Below are 14,984 nucleotides of genomic sequence, written 5' to 3'. Positions count from 1 at the left end.
GATGTGAATGCCTTTGCTGAGAGACTGGCCTCACCCGCAGAGTCTCTCCTGCACTTGTGGCCATATCAGCTGAGCCCCAGATGACAGGAAATTCGTGGCCTGATCGGAGGAGTCTGGATTTCAGTCGGTAAGAACTGACGGTAACGTTTGAGAGTGGCACAGATCCACGAAGCTGTGGACCCCGGTTATCAACGAGGCACTGTGGAGGCTGTTGGTGATTTAATAATGGTGTGGCCTGTGTTTACATGGAATGGATTGGGTCCTCTGGTCCACCTGAATCAATCTTTGACTGTATAGGATTACGTTTGTCTACTCGGAGACCATTTGCAGCTATTCACAGACTTCACATTTCTAAACAACGACGAAATTTTTAGGGACGACAACGTGCCCGTTCACTGGGCCGCAGTCGTTCGCGACCGATTCGAAGAACATTTTGGACAACCTGAGTGAAAGATTTGACCATCCAGATCACACATCACGAATCTCGTCGAATATTTACGGGACGTAACCGAGAGCTCAGATCGAGCACAAAATTCTGTACCGGCAACATTTCCGCAATTACACACAGCAACAGAGACGGCGAGGCTCAATATTTCTGCACGAGACTTCCGACGACTTGTCGAGTCCGCGCCACGTCGAGTTGCTGCACGAGACGTGATACAATATTAGAAGGTATCCTGTGACATCTGTCAACTCAGAGTAATTGGACTACTAGGGCGCTAAATGACGACTCCCATTATTTTCGTGGTAAATGGGGAAATAGATTCGACATATCGCTACAGATGATCCTAGGTACACTTGCTACCAATCAGTATCTGTTACATGTCCTATCTTTGTTCAAGCTCGTGACTCGTGCTGAACTGATATCTGTGTCTCATCTGACGGAGCAGGATGCAAATTCGTTTTGCGAAGATGAAGTTCATTCTCATTTTATAAAGGGTACAGCTGACATCGTCCATCCCCCACCACCAAGCACTGAACTTCTGAAGTCACAATGTGAAAATGCCGGCCGAGGCGGCGACTTTGTCTCGAAACAGAAGTCGCCGCGGCGGCAGGCTACGTCGGCAGTGAGTTCCTTACCAGCCTCTCGTCGGCGGCCGCCTTGAGGTCGGGGTCCCTGGCGGCGTGCAGGTCGGCGGCCGTCTTGAGCAGCGGGTGCTGCTGCGCCGCTGCCGCCGCCGCCGCCGCCGCGGACAGCGGCCCCGCGCCCGCCGCCGCCGCCGCCGCCGCAGTCGCCGCCTGCGCCGCCGCCGACGCCGCGCCGGGGCCCAGGCCGCCGCCGAACGCCAGCAGGCCCCCGGGGCCCATGGCGGCGGGCAGCGCCGGGTGCGGGCCCATCGGCAGCGCCGCCGGGCCGTGCGGCAGCTGCTGCGCGTGGAGCTGCTGCTGCGGGAACAGCACGGGCCCTCAGCCCGGCCACCAACTCTGCGCACGCCACGGCTGCCTCACACTCTCCCAGCTAAAGGGTCTCCTCATCCGACGGGGACAACCCTACTCTCACACACATGCCTACGCTTCCGCGGCCAGAGTCACTTGGTGTTTTCTCGGTATGGCACCGCGCCATATTGTAAAATAACTGTCACTGAATAAAACCGACGTTTCGACAGAGGCGCAGTTGCAGGGGAGAGGGATTACGAAGTAGGGCGCTTCTGCACTGGGTACTATGCGAGTTGTAAGAACATAATTTATTTTTGTTGTCGATCTGGAGAGGAGCTGAATTTATGAATTAAAATTTGTACGAGAGCCGAGTTTGGTACCCATGTCTCCTGCTCACTAGGTAGATGCGATAGCCACTACACCACTGTGGTTGCCCTCCCTAACACAAACTTAGGTTCACGCCTTCAATGCATTTTTTTCTTCTTAAATCGTCAGCATTGCCGAGGTTCTCCGACAATGGAATAGCACCCCAGCTTTGTACATAATGGGGAATCTGCCTGTACCTCAGGCTCTCTATTTGCCCACCTGCTCCCGTAAATGTCAGGAATGAAAGGATAAAAAATAAATATGATGGAATTACATTTTCCTGAAGACATATGAATCTCAACTTTATCTTCGATGAGGCTAGAAGCTGGAGTGGAGGTGCTATGCCAATATCGGAGAGCCTCAGAAATATTGACTATTTAAGAAAGTAAAACGGGCTGAAGCCGTGAATTGACGTTTGTGTTAGGGACGGCACTGGACTACGGTAGTCCGTACAGCTGTGGTGGCCTCAATGCCACGATCACGTTGTGCTTCGCGCATGTGCCTAGTAGGCAGGAGACCCGCCTTCAAGTCCCAGCCTTCGCACAAATTTTAATTAATTACTTCCATCTTCTATCCTTACTGATGATGAAGCTGAAACACATATGTCTCCAGATAAATGTAATTCCATCATATTTATTTTTGTCGTTTCATTCCTGACACTTACGGGAGAAGGTGGGCAAATAGAGAGCTTATGGACTGGGCCTGGCCCTTTTGCGTGGAAATGTGCATTTTACCGCCAAAATGGCGTAAAGACCAAAATTATTCTCATACAATACTTGAGACAATAATCTCAATGATATTATTTTAATATGTATTTTTTAACAAGCTTCTCAGTCACTATGTTCTAGGATTTGGTTGAGCTCTGAAGATTTTCGTGCTCTTGTTACACAGCGTAACAAAATTGAAGGGTAAAGTCTTTGAAATCCCTTGATTTTCTCCCATTGCGACGCACACATTCGTAATTTGGCTCGAAGGCACCTACAGTCTTCCTCCGTAATGACGCAAAAGCGTGGCAAGCTACGACATCACCCTCTGCCTCCGAGACGCTTGAAACACCAAGGTTTCGACACGCGCACAAAGACGGCCCGAGCTCAGACGTTCATCTGATGTGAACGGCGGGTTCGTCACATTGGCTCAAAATTTCGCCACAGTTACATCCAATGTTCAAAAAATGGCTCCGAGCACTCTGTAGAAAGACACCCATTCATCGATCCCTACCCGTTGGCGAGACAGGCAACCCCCTCAACGCTAGCACCTGCTACCTGCATGTAAAATGTGAAACATGTTCAAAGGGTTGCCTATCCCACCGGCGGTTAGTGTTTGGTGGACGGGTGTCTCCCTAAGGAGACTTTTTAATGCGCCCAACAAAAGCGCGCCGACTGCACGAAGGTAGTTGCTTTGCCATTTTATTCACGCGTATGTCCATGTAGCACCTCCCATGCGCACGCCACACAGTGCGCGAAAAATGAGGGATGAGAAAACAAACTTTCCTGCTTCGTATCACGTTCAAATTTCGTCGAATGGTTTTTAACGGCCGCTAGTAGTTCCACTCTCCATACCAAAACAAAAACTGCACTCACGCCGCATTCCAAAGGGATGAGATCACGTTCAATGGAGTTGCAGCCTAATGATGTCCTTAGAGAAGCGTTGAATTGTCCGAGGGTGGGTTATTAGTGTCAAATTTTGTCGAGATCGTGGTCCTGTTGCACATAATACAGTAAACTCGTTTTCGACTTCGAAATGTGTAAAAATAAACGCCGCAAGAGAAGGGGTGGTTTCATGTCACCCCTGTATGCCACCTCCTAAGGCCTTCTCATGTCGAGTCTGAGCAGCGATGTGTTCGGAATGTTTTCCTCGGGTACCCATAATAAAACAGCGTGATTCCAATGTTGGGTGTCGTGGTTTTGTCCTCCATCGCAGAGATGTCAAGAGGAGAGGCAAAATGTGGATATTTTATGCCAATGTATCATCATTAACCGCCCTAACACGAATTTCTGAGCTAAGCCATTTTTTTTTCCATGTGTCGAAGCCTTGCCGTTTCAAGTGTGTGACGTCCCAGGGCGCCACGCTTTTGCATCATTACAGAGGAAGCTTCGGCACTGGGGGCTGAACCGCACAATAATCCTGTGTTCGGTGTGGGGCGGCGGTGGCGTGAGTGGGCTGCTGTAGCCTGTTGTAAACCACTGAGGGCTACGGCGGGGACGAAGCCTCTCCGTCGTTTCTAGGTCCCCGGTTCCATATAATACAATACAACAATCGTGAACAAAAAATTGAGGTTGTGACTGAAGGAGATATCTGATTTATGGTTCCCCGGAGTCAAAAAAGTGTTTTTCTGCAAAATATGTAGCTGAATACATTTACCAATATCAGTACGTTAAAGAACAATTTTTTTCAAGGTAATGTTAGCCGGTCGTATGTGTTTACAATAAAGACATAGCTGTTACGTTTGTTAAATTATGTTTTTCAAATCTGAAACTATTTTAAGAATTATCTTACGTCCACTATGAATCAAGTGCCTAGTTCGTCAAATTTGTCAATAGAAAATAATGTCGCTAAATCTATCGGTTTGATGACGCACTTTCAATATTTGCAGCAGAAGAAATTAGAAGGAAGATATTCTAAGCCACATATTAAAGCCACCAATCGCTAAAAAGATCTTTGGTTTTGGGTGTGCTTCATTAATAATCAAATAAACCGTGTTATTTGTAAAAGCGCGTTTTATTGATTTGTTCCCATTCAAAAAAAAAAACTGTTTAAAAATGGTTAACATCATATTTTGCTTACTTAACCACTTGTATCAAAAACTGCTTCCACTCAAAACATTATTTTATGTTTCTGTGGGGTGTCAAACTACACAGCTGCGCCACTGCGTTACGGGCACGGTTGCGTTCGCATTCCACTGAGCCTATTGGTGTACTTCATTGTCCGATGTATATTGTTTTTCATCGTGACTCCTCTACTGAATTAATATAAAGTCACAATTTAAAACAAACCCGGTAATACTACTAGGTTTATTGGTCTCCTGTGAGGAAAAAGTGAAAGTGTATTGGATTACATTTTAATTGACCTCGGCAACAAAATACAGTACTGGCCATTAAAATTACTGCACCAAGAAGAAATGCAGATGATAAACAGGTATTCATTGGACAAATATATTATACTAGAACTGACATGTGGTTACATTTTCACCAATTTGGGTGCATAGATCCTGAGAAATCAGTACCCAGAACAACCACCTCTGGCCGTAATAACGGCCTTGATATGCCTGGGCATTGAGTCAAACAGAGCTTGCATGGCGTGTACACGTACAGCTGCCCATGCAGCTTCAACACGATACCACAGTTCATCAACAGTTTTGACTGGCGTATTGTGACGAGCCAGTTGCTCGGCCACCATTGACCACACGTTTCCAATTGGTGAGAGATCTGGAGAATGTACTGGCCAGGGCAGCAGTCGAACATTTTCCGTATCCAGAAAGGCTCGCACAGGACCTGCAACATGCGGTCGTGCATTATCCTGCTGAGATGTAGGGTTTCGCAGGGATCGAATGAAGGGTAGAGCAACGGGTCGCAACACATCTGAAAACCGGCCGAAGTGGCCGTGCGGTTAAAGGCGCTGCAGTCTGGAACCGCAAACCGCTACGGTCGCAGGTTCGAATCCTGCCTGGGGCATGGATGTTTGTGATGTCCTTAGGTTAGTTAGGTTTAACTAGTTCTAAGTTCTAGGGGACTAATGACCTCAGCAGTTGAGTCCCATAGTGCTCAGAGCCATTTGAACCGTTTGAACATCTGAAATGTAACGTCCACTGTTCAAAGTGCCGTCAATGCGAACAAGAGGTGACCGAGACGTGTAACCAATGGCACCCCATACCATCACGCCGGGTGATACGCCAGTATGGCGATGACGAATACACGCTTCCAATGTGCGTTCACCGCGATGTCACCAAACACGGATGCGACCATCATGATGCTGTAAACAGAACCTGGATTCATCCGAAAAAATGACGTTTTGCCATTCTTGCACCAATGTTCGTCGTTGAGTACACCATCGCGGGCGCTCCTGTCTGTGGTGCAGCGTCAAGGGGAACCGCAGCCATGGTCTCCGAGCTGATAGTCCATGCTGCTGCAAACGTTGTAGAACTGTTCGTGCAGATGGTTGTTGTCTTGCAAACGTCCCCATCTGTTAACTCAGGGATCGAGACGTGGCTGCACGATCCGTTACAGCCATGCGGATAAGATGCCTGTCATCTCGACTGCTAGTGATACGAGGCCGTTGGCATCCAGCACGGCGTTCCGTATTACCCTCCTGAACCCGCCGATTCCATATTCTGCTAACAGTCATTGGATCTCGATTAACGCGAGCAGCAATGTCGCGATACGATAAACCGCAATCGCGACAGGCTACAATCCGACCTTTATCAAAGTCGGAAACGTGATGGTACGTATTTCTCCTCCTTACAAGAGGCGTCACAACAACGTTTCACCAGGCAACGCTGGTCAACTGCTCTTTGCGTATGAGAAATCGGTTGCAAACGTTCCTCATGTCAGCACGTTGTAGGTGTCGCCACCGGCGCCAATCTTGTGTGAATGCTCTGAAAAGCTAATCATTTGCAAATCACAGCATCTTCTTCCTGTCGGTTAAATTTCGCGTCTGTGGCACGTCATCTTCGTGGTGCTGCAATTTTAATGGCCGGTAGTGTATATCAGCAGAACGAGAAGGAGACCACCGCAAGCGCGACCGAAATGCTAGTTTCATTCAGTGACCATTATATTAAAATATAAGGCGGCACCATACGCAGGAAATTTGTATGTAACTAAGTCCTACTATCGTCATTCAATGAACACTTGTCACGTCACAACGCCTCATTGGTTTTGGAATTTCCTTACATTCGAAATTATCTTCTGTACATGTTGGTTAAGCGACCTATGGTACCCTTTTTTAACGTTCCTGATAACATGCAATATTCACTTTTATGCGTGGTTTGAACTTTTTGCAGCCATTATCAGAACAGTCTAGATAAACAGGGAGCTAAACTTACTATTTGTACATCAAAGTGTGAAAAATGGAAATAGTGCTATACGACACATAAAGGTTTCAGTATAAAAATATTAGACTAAAGTGTCCAATAATGTTTAAATGGCATCTTCGCAACCACTAAAAACAGCGCATTTATTGTACCTGCGGGTTTACGTTTCACTAATTTAAAACATCGTCAGCGGAATATTTTTGTCCGATTTCAGTTCACATCTGGAAGTGACGTCTGCGTCTACATTTTACAGATACTCCATTTGGAATTGGTATTTTTGGCCAACACACTCGTTTAGCCGTGAGAAAGTTAACAAGTGGCGCAGTACTTTGTTGTATTTCACATTAAGATATGTGTAGTGCTTCAATCCAACGAGACATTAGGCCAAACGCATGAATATCTGCAAAATCGTCCTTGTAGACCACACTTACATATGTAAGCGGAAATCAGACAACATGCATGCCGCTAATGTTGTATTAATTCAGTATAATTAAAGGCGTTTAGTAAAAAAGTAAGCATTTTTTTAGTAGTTGCAATCACGGATACTAATAATAAATATAAAGCAACTATGGACACAGTGGCCATACAAATGAAGATTTAAATGAAAGATGCAACTAAAATACATTAAAATCGCCATCTGTATCAAACGCGCTGTTGTCGATATTGTTACATACACAACTATCTGTAATCTTTGCAAAAACAGACATAATGTCTGAAGGGATACCGCAATCACTGGTTATACAATGTTCCTAATAATCCGTCTTGATCGCAAAAATGTTTATTCACATGACTGGTTTCAGTTCCCCTAGAACCATCTTCAGATTTGAAATGACAATGGTACTAATTTACTATTTCATAAATGCAAACCTATTTCGTACTATCCGATCAACATCAAATGTACCAGAACGTACCTGCAATTCGGTAAACTGTCCACACACAGCAACCTTCACATGCTGTGTCACATTAAATTGATTGGCAGAATGCACGTCATTTATATTAATTATAAAGCTCTTACCGACAGGTGGCGTATGGTACATTTGTTACATTACATATGCACATACTGTATTAAGTAGATTTTTCTAATTTGCTTTTATCTCTAAAAATACATAGATCTGTAGGTGTCAAGGTTAATCTTCTGTACTTGTCAAAATTAAAATACACAATTAAATTCTTGTTTCTTTGAAACAACTGCAATTTACAATAAAATTATCGGCAAGAGTTTTATAATTAATATAAATGACGTGCATTCTGCCAACCAATTTAATGTGACGCAGCATGTGAAGGTGGTTGTGTGTGGGCGGGTTACTTCTGTAACCGAAATTGCTGGTACGTTCTGGTTCATTTGATGTTGATGGGATAGAACGAAATAGATTTGCATTTGTGAAATAGTAAATTAGTATCATTGTCATTTCAGATCTGAAGATTGTTCTAGAGGAACCGAAACCGGTCATGTGAATAAACATTTTTGCAACCAAGATGGATTATAAGCAACACTGTATCTGTAATCTCATCTATATGAAACTCCAGCCAGTTTCTTAATACGTGCAAACTTTACAGCAGATTACCTACCAAAGAAAAGACTGCAATCTGATGAATGACTTGTCTGAGGACTGCTTTTAGCGAGCTAGCCATAAACCCTTTGACAAAACAGCCGTGGGAAATTACCGTCCGCCATAATTTCTTCCTACAGCATCGGCTAAATTTTATAACCTTCGGGAGCTAGGGAAAATCCAGACATTATCTGTATTTCACATCCCCTTTACAACAGTTTTTCCGGTGAACAGAAGATATCAGTACACCAACATAGAGACATGCAAAATTAAACCGCACTCCACTGGGTGTAACAGGTGAAAGTGCAGATATTGCTTTTGGTGACTGAGGATAGTGTACTGAATAACATTTCATCAGTATTTACTGTGGTGTCACCGCCAGACACCACACTTGCTAGGTGGTAGTTTTAAATCGGCCGCGGTCCATTGGTACATGTCGGACCCGCGTGTCGCCACTGTGTGATCGCAGACCGAGCGCCACCACAAGGCAGGTCTCGAGAGACTGACTAGCACTCGTCCCAGTTGTACGGACGACGTAGCTAGCGATGCACACTGACGAAGCCTCGCTCATTTGCAGAGCAGATAGTTAGAATAGCCTTCAGCTAAGTCAATGGCTACGACCTAGCAAGGCGCCATTAGTAACATTGCATGTATCTAAAGAGTCTCACTTGTATCGCCACAATCTCCAGATGTACCAAAAGGATGGATTAAAGTTAAGTATTCCAGAAGCTACGTACTTTTCTTTATAGCATTCATTACGTATCCTGTTTCAGACCTCACGCCATCCTGCTTTAGCTTAGCGCGTGCCTTTCGGCTTCCTCTCATTGTGTCTAGGCTGTCTTGTCTAGACACAACATTTACGTCATTTACAAGCCGATAATTATAGCTATTACAAGTCGTATGTTTTTAAGTTGGTTAGTACCTTCCGGTACTTGTGGCAACAGCAAGCCATTAATGCTTATTTTCCCCTGGGCAGCAGGTCACTTGTTGAAGGGTGGACACATGGATGCAAAACAGTTAGCCTACGCTGACAGATGTTGTACAGTTACTGATGAAGTTACAACTATACAGTAAACATCCGGTAGTAAACTGTGTGACGCGTTTGTAAAAAAGACTGATGCAGAGAAAAAACAAAAAAGATCTGCCATCATATCCGCTACACTCTGCATACCTTTATCAGTGTACTATTCTCTGAAATGATAGTAGAGCTAGCTCACGTTCATCGTGCGAGAACATACATGGTGCCTAAGAAACTGACCTGTCCCCACCACGAACCACAAATCTTGCCAAGGTGGGGTGGCTTCGAGTCTGAACGATACAGGAAGCCGAACTGAAGGTGCAAACAATCAGCGGGGTATCTGACTAACCCGTGGTTCCTGATGAGGGGCACCAGCCATTTTAGCAGTTGCAAGGGCAACAGTCTTGATGACTGGCTATCTGACCAACTGGGCAACACGGTCTTGCCGAGCTAGAAATACAAACGACTCAATGCAACGACAAACTACAGCCGTGATTGCTTTTTTCCCCTGACGGCACGCAGCTCTACTGTATGGTTTAATGATGATGGCACATTCTTGGGAAAAATATTCTGCAAGTAAGATAATCTCCCATTCAAATCTTCAGGCAGGAACTGCTCAGGAGGATGTCGTCACCAGGAGAAAGAAAACTGGCATTCTACGGGGTGGAGCATGGAATGTTAGAACCCTTAACTGGGCAGCTAGGTCGAAAATTTAAAAAGAGTGATGGATAGATTGAAGACAGGTATACTGGGAATTAGTGAATTTCAGTGGCAGGAGGAACAGGATTCCTGGTCACAAGAACAGATATACACATAAATACGAAGACAAATAGGGATAAAGTAGGAGTAGGTTTAATAACGAACAAGAAAATAGGAATGCTACTATGAACAGCGTACTGAACGCATTATCGTAGCCGAGGTAGGCACGAAGACATCACCCACCACATTACTACAAGTTTATAAGATAACTAGTTCTGAAGATGATCCAGAGATTGAAATGATGTATGATGAGATAAAATTATTCAGGTTGTAAAGGGAGACGAACATTCAATTGCGATGGATGACTGGAACTCGATTGTAGGAAACGGAAGAGAAAGAAGAAAAGTAGGAGAACGTGGACTGGAGCAAAGGAATGAAAGAGGAAGACGCCTTTCAGAAATTTGCACAGAGCATAAGTTCATCATCACTATCACTTGGTTTAAGAATCATGAAACAAGATTGAATATCCGCAAGGGATCTCGGGATACTGGAACTTTTCACATAGATTATACACAACTGGCCATTAAAATTTCTACACCACGAGGATGACGTGCCACAGTCCCCGAAATTTAACCGACAGGAAGAAGATGCTGTGATATGCAAATGATTAGCTTTCCAGAGCATTCACACACGGTTGGCGCCGGTGGCGACACCTACAACGTGCTGAAATGAGGAACGTTGCCAACCGATTTCTCATACACAAACAGCAGTTGACCAGCGTTGCCCGGTGAAACGTTGTGACGCCTCGAGTAAGGAGGAGAAATACGTACCATCACGTTTCCGACTTCGATAAAGATGGGATTGTAGCCTATCGCGATTGCGGTTTATCGTATCGCGACACTGCTGCTCGCATTAATCGATATCCAGTGACTGTTAGCAGAATATGGAATCGGTGGGTTCAGAAGGTAATACGGAACGTCGCGCTGGATCCCAACAGCCCCGTATCACTAGCAGACGAGATGACAGGCATCTTATCCGCATGACTGTAACGGATCGTGCAGCCACGTCTCAATCCCTGAGTCAACAGATGGGGACTTTGCAAGATAACAACCATCTGCACGAACAGTTCGACGACGTTTGCAGCAGTATGGACTATCAGCTCGGAGACCGTGGCTGCGGTTACCCTTTACGCTGGATCACAGACAGGAGCGCCTGCGATGGTGTACTCAGCGACGAACCTGGGTGCACGATTACAGCATCATGATGGTCGCATCCGTGTTTGGCGACATCGCGGTGAACGCACATTGGAAGCGTGTATTCGTCATCGCCATACTGGCGTATCACCCGGCGTGATGGTATGGGGTGCCATTGGTTACACGTCTCGGTCTCCTCTTGTTCGCATTGACGGCACTTTGAACAGTAGACGTTACATTTCAGATGTGTTACGAGCCGTGGCTCTACCCTTCATTCGATCCCTGCGAAACCCTATATTTCAGCAGGATAATGCACGACCGCATGTTGCAGGTCCTGTACGGGCCTTTCTGGATACAGAAAATGTTTGACTGCTGCCCTGGCCAACACATTCTCCAGATCTCTCACCGATTGAAAACGTCTGGTCAATGGTGGCTGATCAACTGGCTCGTCACAATAAGCCAGTCACTGCTCTTGATGAACTGTGGTATCGTGTTGAAGCTGCATGGGCAGCTGTACCTGTACACGCCATCTAAGCTCTGTTTGACTCAATGCCCAGACGTATCAAGGCCATTATTACGGCCAAAGGTGGATGTTCTGGGTACTGTCTTCTACGCACCCAAACTGCGTGAAAATGTTATCACGTGTCAGTTCCAGTATAATATATTTGTACAGCGAATACCCGTTTATCATCTGCATTTCTTCTTGGTGTAGCAATTTTAATGGCCAGTAGTGTATAATGAAAAGACAGATATTTCAAAACCAGATTTGTAACCTGGAAGACATTTCCAGGGATAGATGTACACTCTGGCCATAATTTATTGGCTATATACAAGTTACAACCGCAAATTATAACTTGACAAATTGTAAAAAGGTGGGAGATTAATTATTTGGGTCCTGGACAAATTGAAAGAAACAGAGGTTTCTAAGAGTTTCGAGAGAACATTAAGTACCGTTACCCCGGAACAGAGGAAAGAAATATAACAAAGATGGAGATGTAGCTTTGAGTCATGAAATACAGATGGAAGCAGAGGATCACACTGATAAAAGGACAGGACTAGTAGAAATCCTTGTATAACCCAGGAGATATTTAACTGAAGAAAGGAGAAAATATAAAAATGCGAAAAATGATGCAGACAAGAAGAATTGTAGAAGTCTACAAAAATGAGTAACAGAAAATGCTAAACGGCTAAGCAAGAATGGCTACAGGACGAACTCAAGGCTGGAGATGCTTGCATGACTTACAGGAAAAGCATATGCCGTGCACAGGGAAAATGAAGAGACCTTTGGAGAAAAGAGAGCCTGATATATGAATATAAAGAGCTCAGATGACAACCCAGTACTAAGTACAGAAGGGAAAGCTCAAAGGTGAAAAGAATATATAGAGGATCTGCACAAGGAAAACAAACTTAAGAGCATTATTATAGAATGAGAAGTGGAAGTAGGTGACAATATATGATACTGTGAGAATAATATGACATAGCGCTGAAAGTTGTTGGAAACAAGACCCCTGGAGTAGACGACATTCCCTCGGAATTACGGTGATTCTTGCGAGGGTTACTCGTGATAAATCATTCCACCTAGCGTGCAAGATAAATGAGACAGTTCAAATACTGTCAGACTTCAGGAAGGATATAATAATTTCAAGGACGGTAGGTGCCGACTTACCTTCGAAGATAGGTTCAAGAAAGGCAAACCGACGTTTATGGCATTTGTTGATTTACAGAAAGATTAACAATGTGGACCGAATTGGACTACCATCTTCGAAATTCTGAAGGGAGCAAGGATAAAATGCAGGGATCGAAAGGTCATTTATAACTTGTACAGAAACCAGATTGCAGTTACAAGAATCGAATGACATGAAAAGAAACCCATAGTTGAGAAGAGAGTGGGACAAGAGTGTGGCCATCCCCGATGTTATTCAGTCTGTACACTGAGCAAGTGGTAAAGGAAACGAAGGTAAAACTTGGAAAGAAAATTAAAGCTGATGGAGACAAAACTAAAATTTGAAGTTGGTCGATGAGAGTCTAGATTTCTCAGACCGCAATTGGAAGAACAATTGAATGGAAAAGATAGTCTCTTGAAAAGAGGTTGTAAGAGGAACATCAACAATGTAAATGTACCCGAATTCAATTAGGCAATGTACAGAGAATCAGTCTAGGAAACGAGGCATGAACAGTAATACATTAGTTTTGCTATTTGGGCAGCAAAATGGCCGAAGGAGAGAGGATATAAAACTGAAATAGGCAATAGCTAACAAGCCTTTCTGGAAAAACATGAATTTTTAACGTCCAATATACACGGTTGTTCAATACGTAATGCAACACATTTTTGTCGGCCCATTGCGGTGGAAAAAAATGTGGAATTTGTTGAGAGACATTGTGGAATATTCTCGCTTTGGTCCCTACACTTTCATCAAGTCCCGATAGGTGGCGTCTTTATATGTGGCCTTTAAAATGGTGTCTATAAATGAGGTGCGTTCGAAGCATAGAGCTGTCACAGAGTTTCTTTTGGCAGAAAACCAGAGCATCGCAGCTATTCATAGGCGCTTTCAGAATGTTTAAGGAGACCTTGCAGTGGACAAAAGCACGGTGGGTCGTTGGGCGAGACGTCTGTCATCGTCGCAACAAGGTCGAGCAAACCTGTCCGATATCCCGCATACGGCTGGCCGCACACAGCTGACTCCTGCAATGTTGGAACGTGCGGACACTCTCGTTCGAGGTGCAAACGAACCTGTCCTTCTCCATGACAACGCAAGGCCTCGTACAAGTCTGCGCACGCGAGAGGTGTTCACAAAACTTCATTCGACTGTACTTCCTCATCACCCCACAGCCTGGATCTCGCACCTGCAAGCATGTATAAGGACTATCATCAACTGTAGAATGGAATGGCGACAATGAAAATCTGTGTCGGACCGATTTTCAGATTTTCACTGTCGCCATTCCATTCTACAGCTGATGGTAGTCCTTATTCGTAATTGCGAATTAATTGGATATGTTCCAAGTATATCGCGCAATGAAGGATGCACTCTGCGGAAAGCAGTACGTGGATGATGGTGAGATTACTGATGCAGCAAGACGATGGCTCCGACGTCGAGCAGTAGAATGGTACCTTGCGGGCATACAGGCTCTCCCAGTAAAGTGGCGAAAGACCGTCGCACTGAACGGAGATTATGTTAAAAAATAGGGTTTTGTAGTCAAAACAGTAGGGAGCAATATGGTGTATTGGAATCCTCGTTTCCGGAAATAATGTATTGCATTACTTATTGAAAGGACCCTCGGACATTTAAATGTTGGGAAGTCCTTTCTGAAAGTATCGGTATAGGGTGTATCCTTGTATGAAAGTGAAACGTGGACGATAAGCAGTTCAGACGAAAAGGGAATAGAACCTTTTGAAATATAGTGCCACAGATGAATGCTGATGATTATATGAGTAGAACATGTAATTAATGACGAAATACTGAATCAAAGTGGGGAAAAAACCTGACAAAAAAAAGTGCTCAGCTGATAGGACACATCCTAAAGTGTCAAGGAGTCGTTAGTTTGCTAGTGGAGGGAACTGTCGGGTTAAAAATTGTAGATTGAGAGCAAGAATTGGATACAGTAAGCAGATACAGAAGGATTTAGGTTGCAGTAGTTATTTGGAGACGATGAGGCCTGCATAGGGTACACTAGCGTAGAGAGCTGCATCGAACCAGTCTTTGGACTAAAGACCGCAACAACAGTATCAAACCAGTCTTTGCACTAAAGACCGCAAC

At 44.7% G+C, this 14,984-nt stretch overlaps 1 protein-coding gene across 1 annotated transcript in view; it reads right to left on the bottom strand.

Moving 5' to 3' along the window:
- LOC126412196 (protein groucho) overlaps positions 1 to 14,984 on the bottom strand; it is a 697,281-nt gene that overhangs the window by 92,974 nt on the left and 589,323 nt on the right. The window contains exon 8 of the mRNA XM_050081679.1: positions 1,081 to 1,386. Within this exon, the coding sequence (XP_049937636.1) occupies positions 1,081 to 1,386 (306 nt within the window). The remainder of the gene's footprint in view (positions 1 to 1,080; positions 1,387 to 14,984) is intronic.

This window comes from Schistocerca serialis, chromosome 7, assembly GCF_023864345.2.
Source record: "Schistocerca serialis cubense isolate TAMUIC-IGC-003099 chromosome 7, iqSchSeri2.2, whole genome shotgun sequence".
Taxonomy (NCBI): domain Eukaryota; kingdom Metazoa; phylum Arthropoda; class Insecta; order Orthoptera; family Acrididae; genus Schistocerca; species Schistocerca serialis.
The sequence above is the reverse complement of the archived record's forward strand: the minus strand, read 5'-3'. Positions and strand labels throughout refer to the sequence as shown.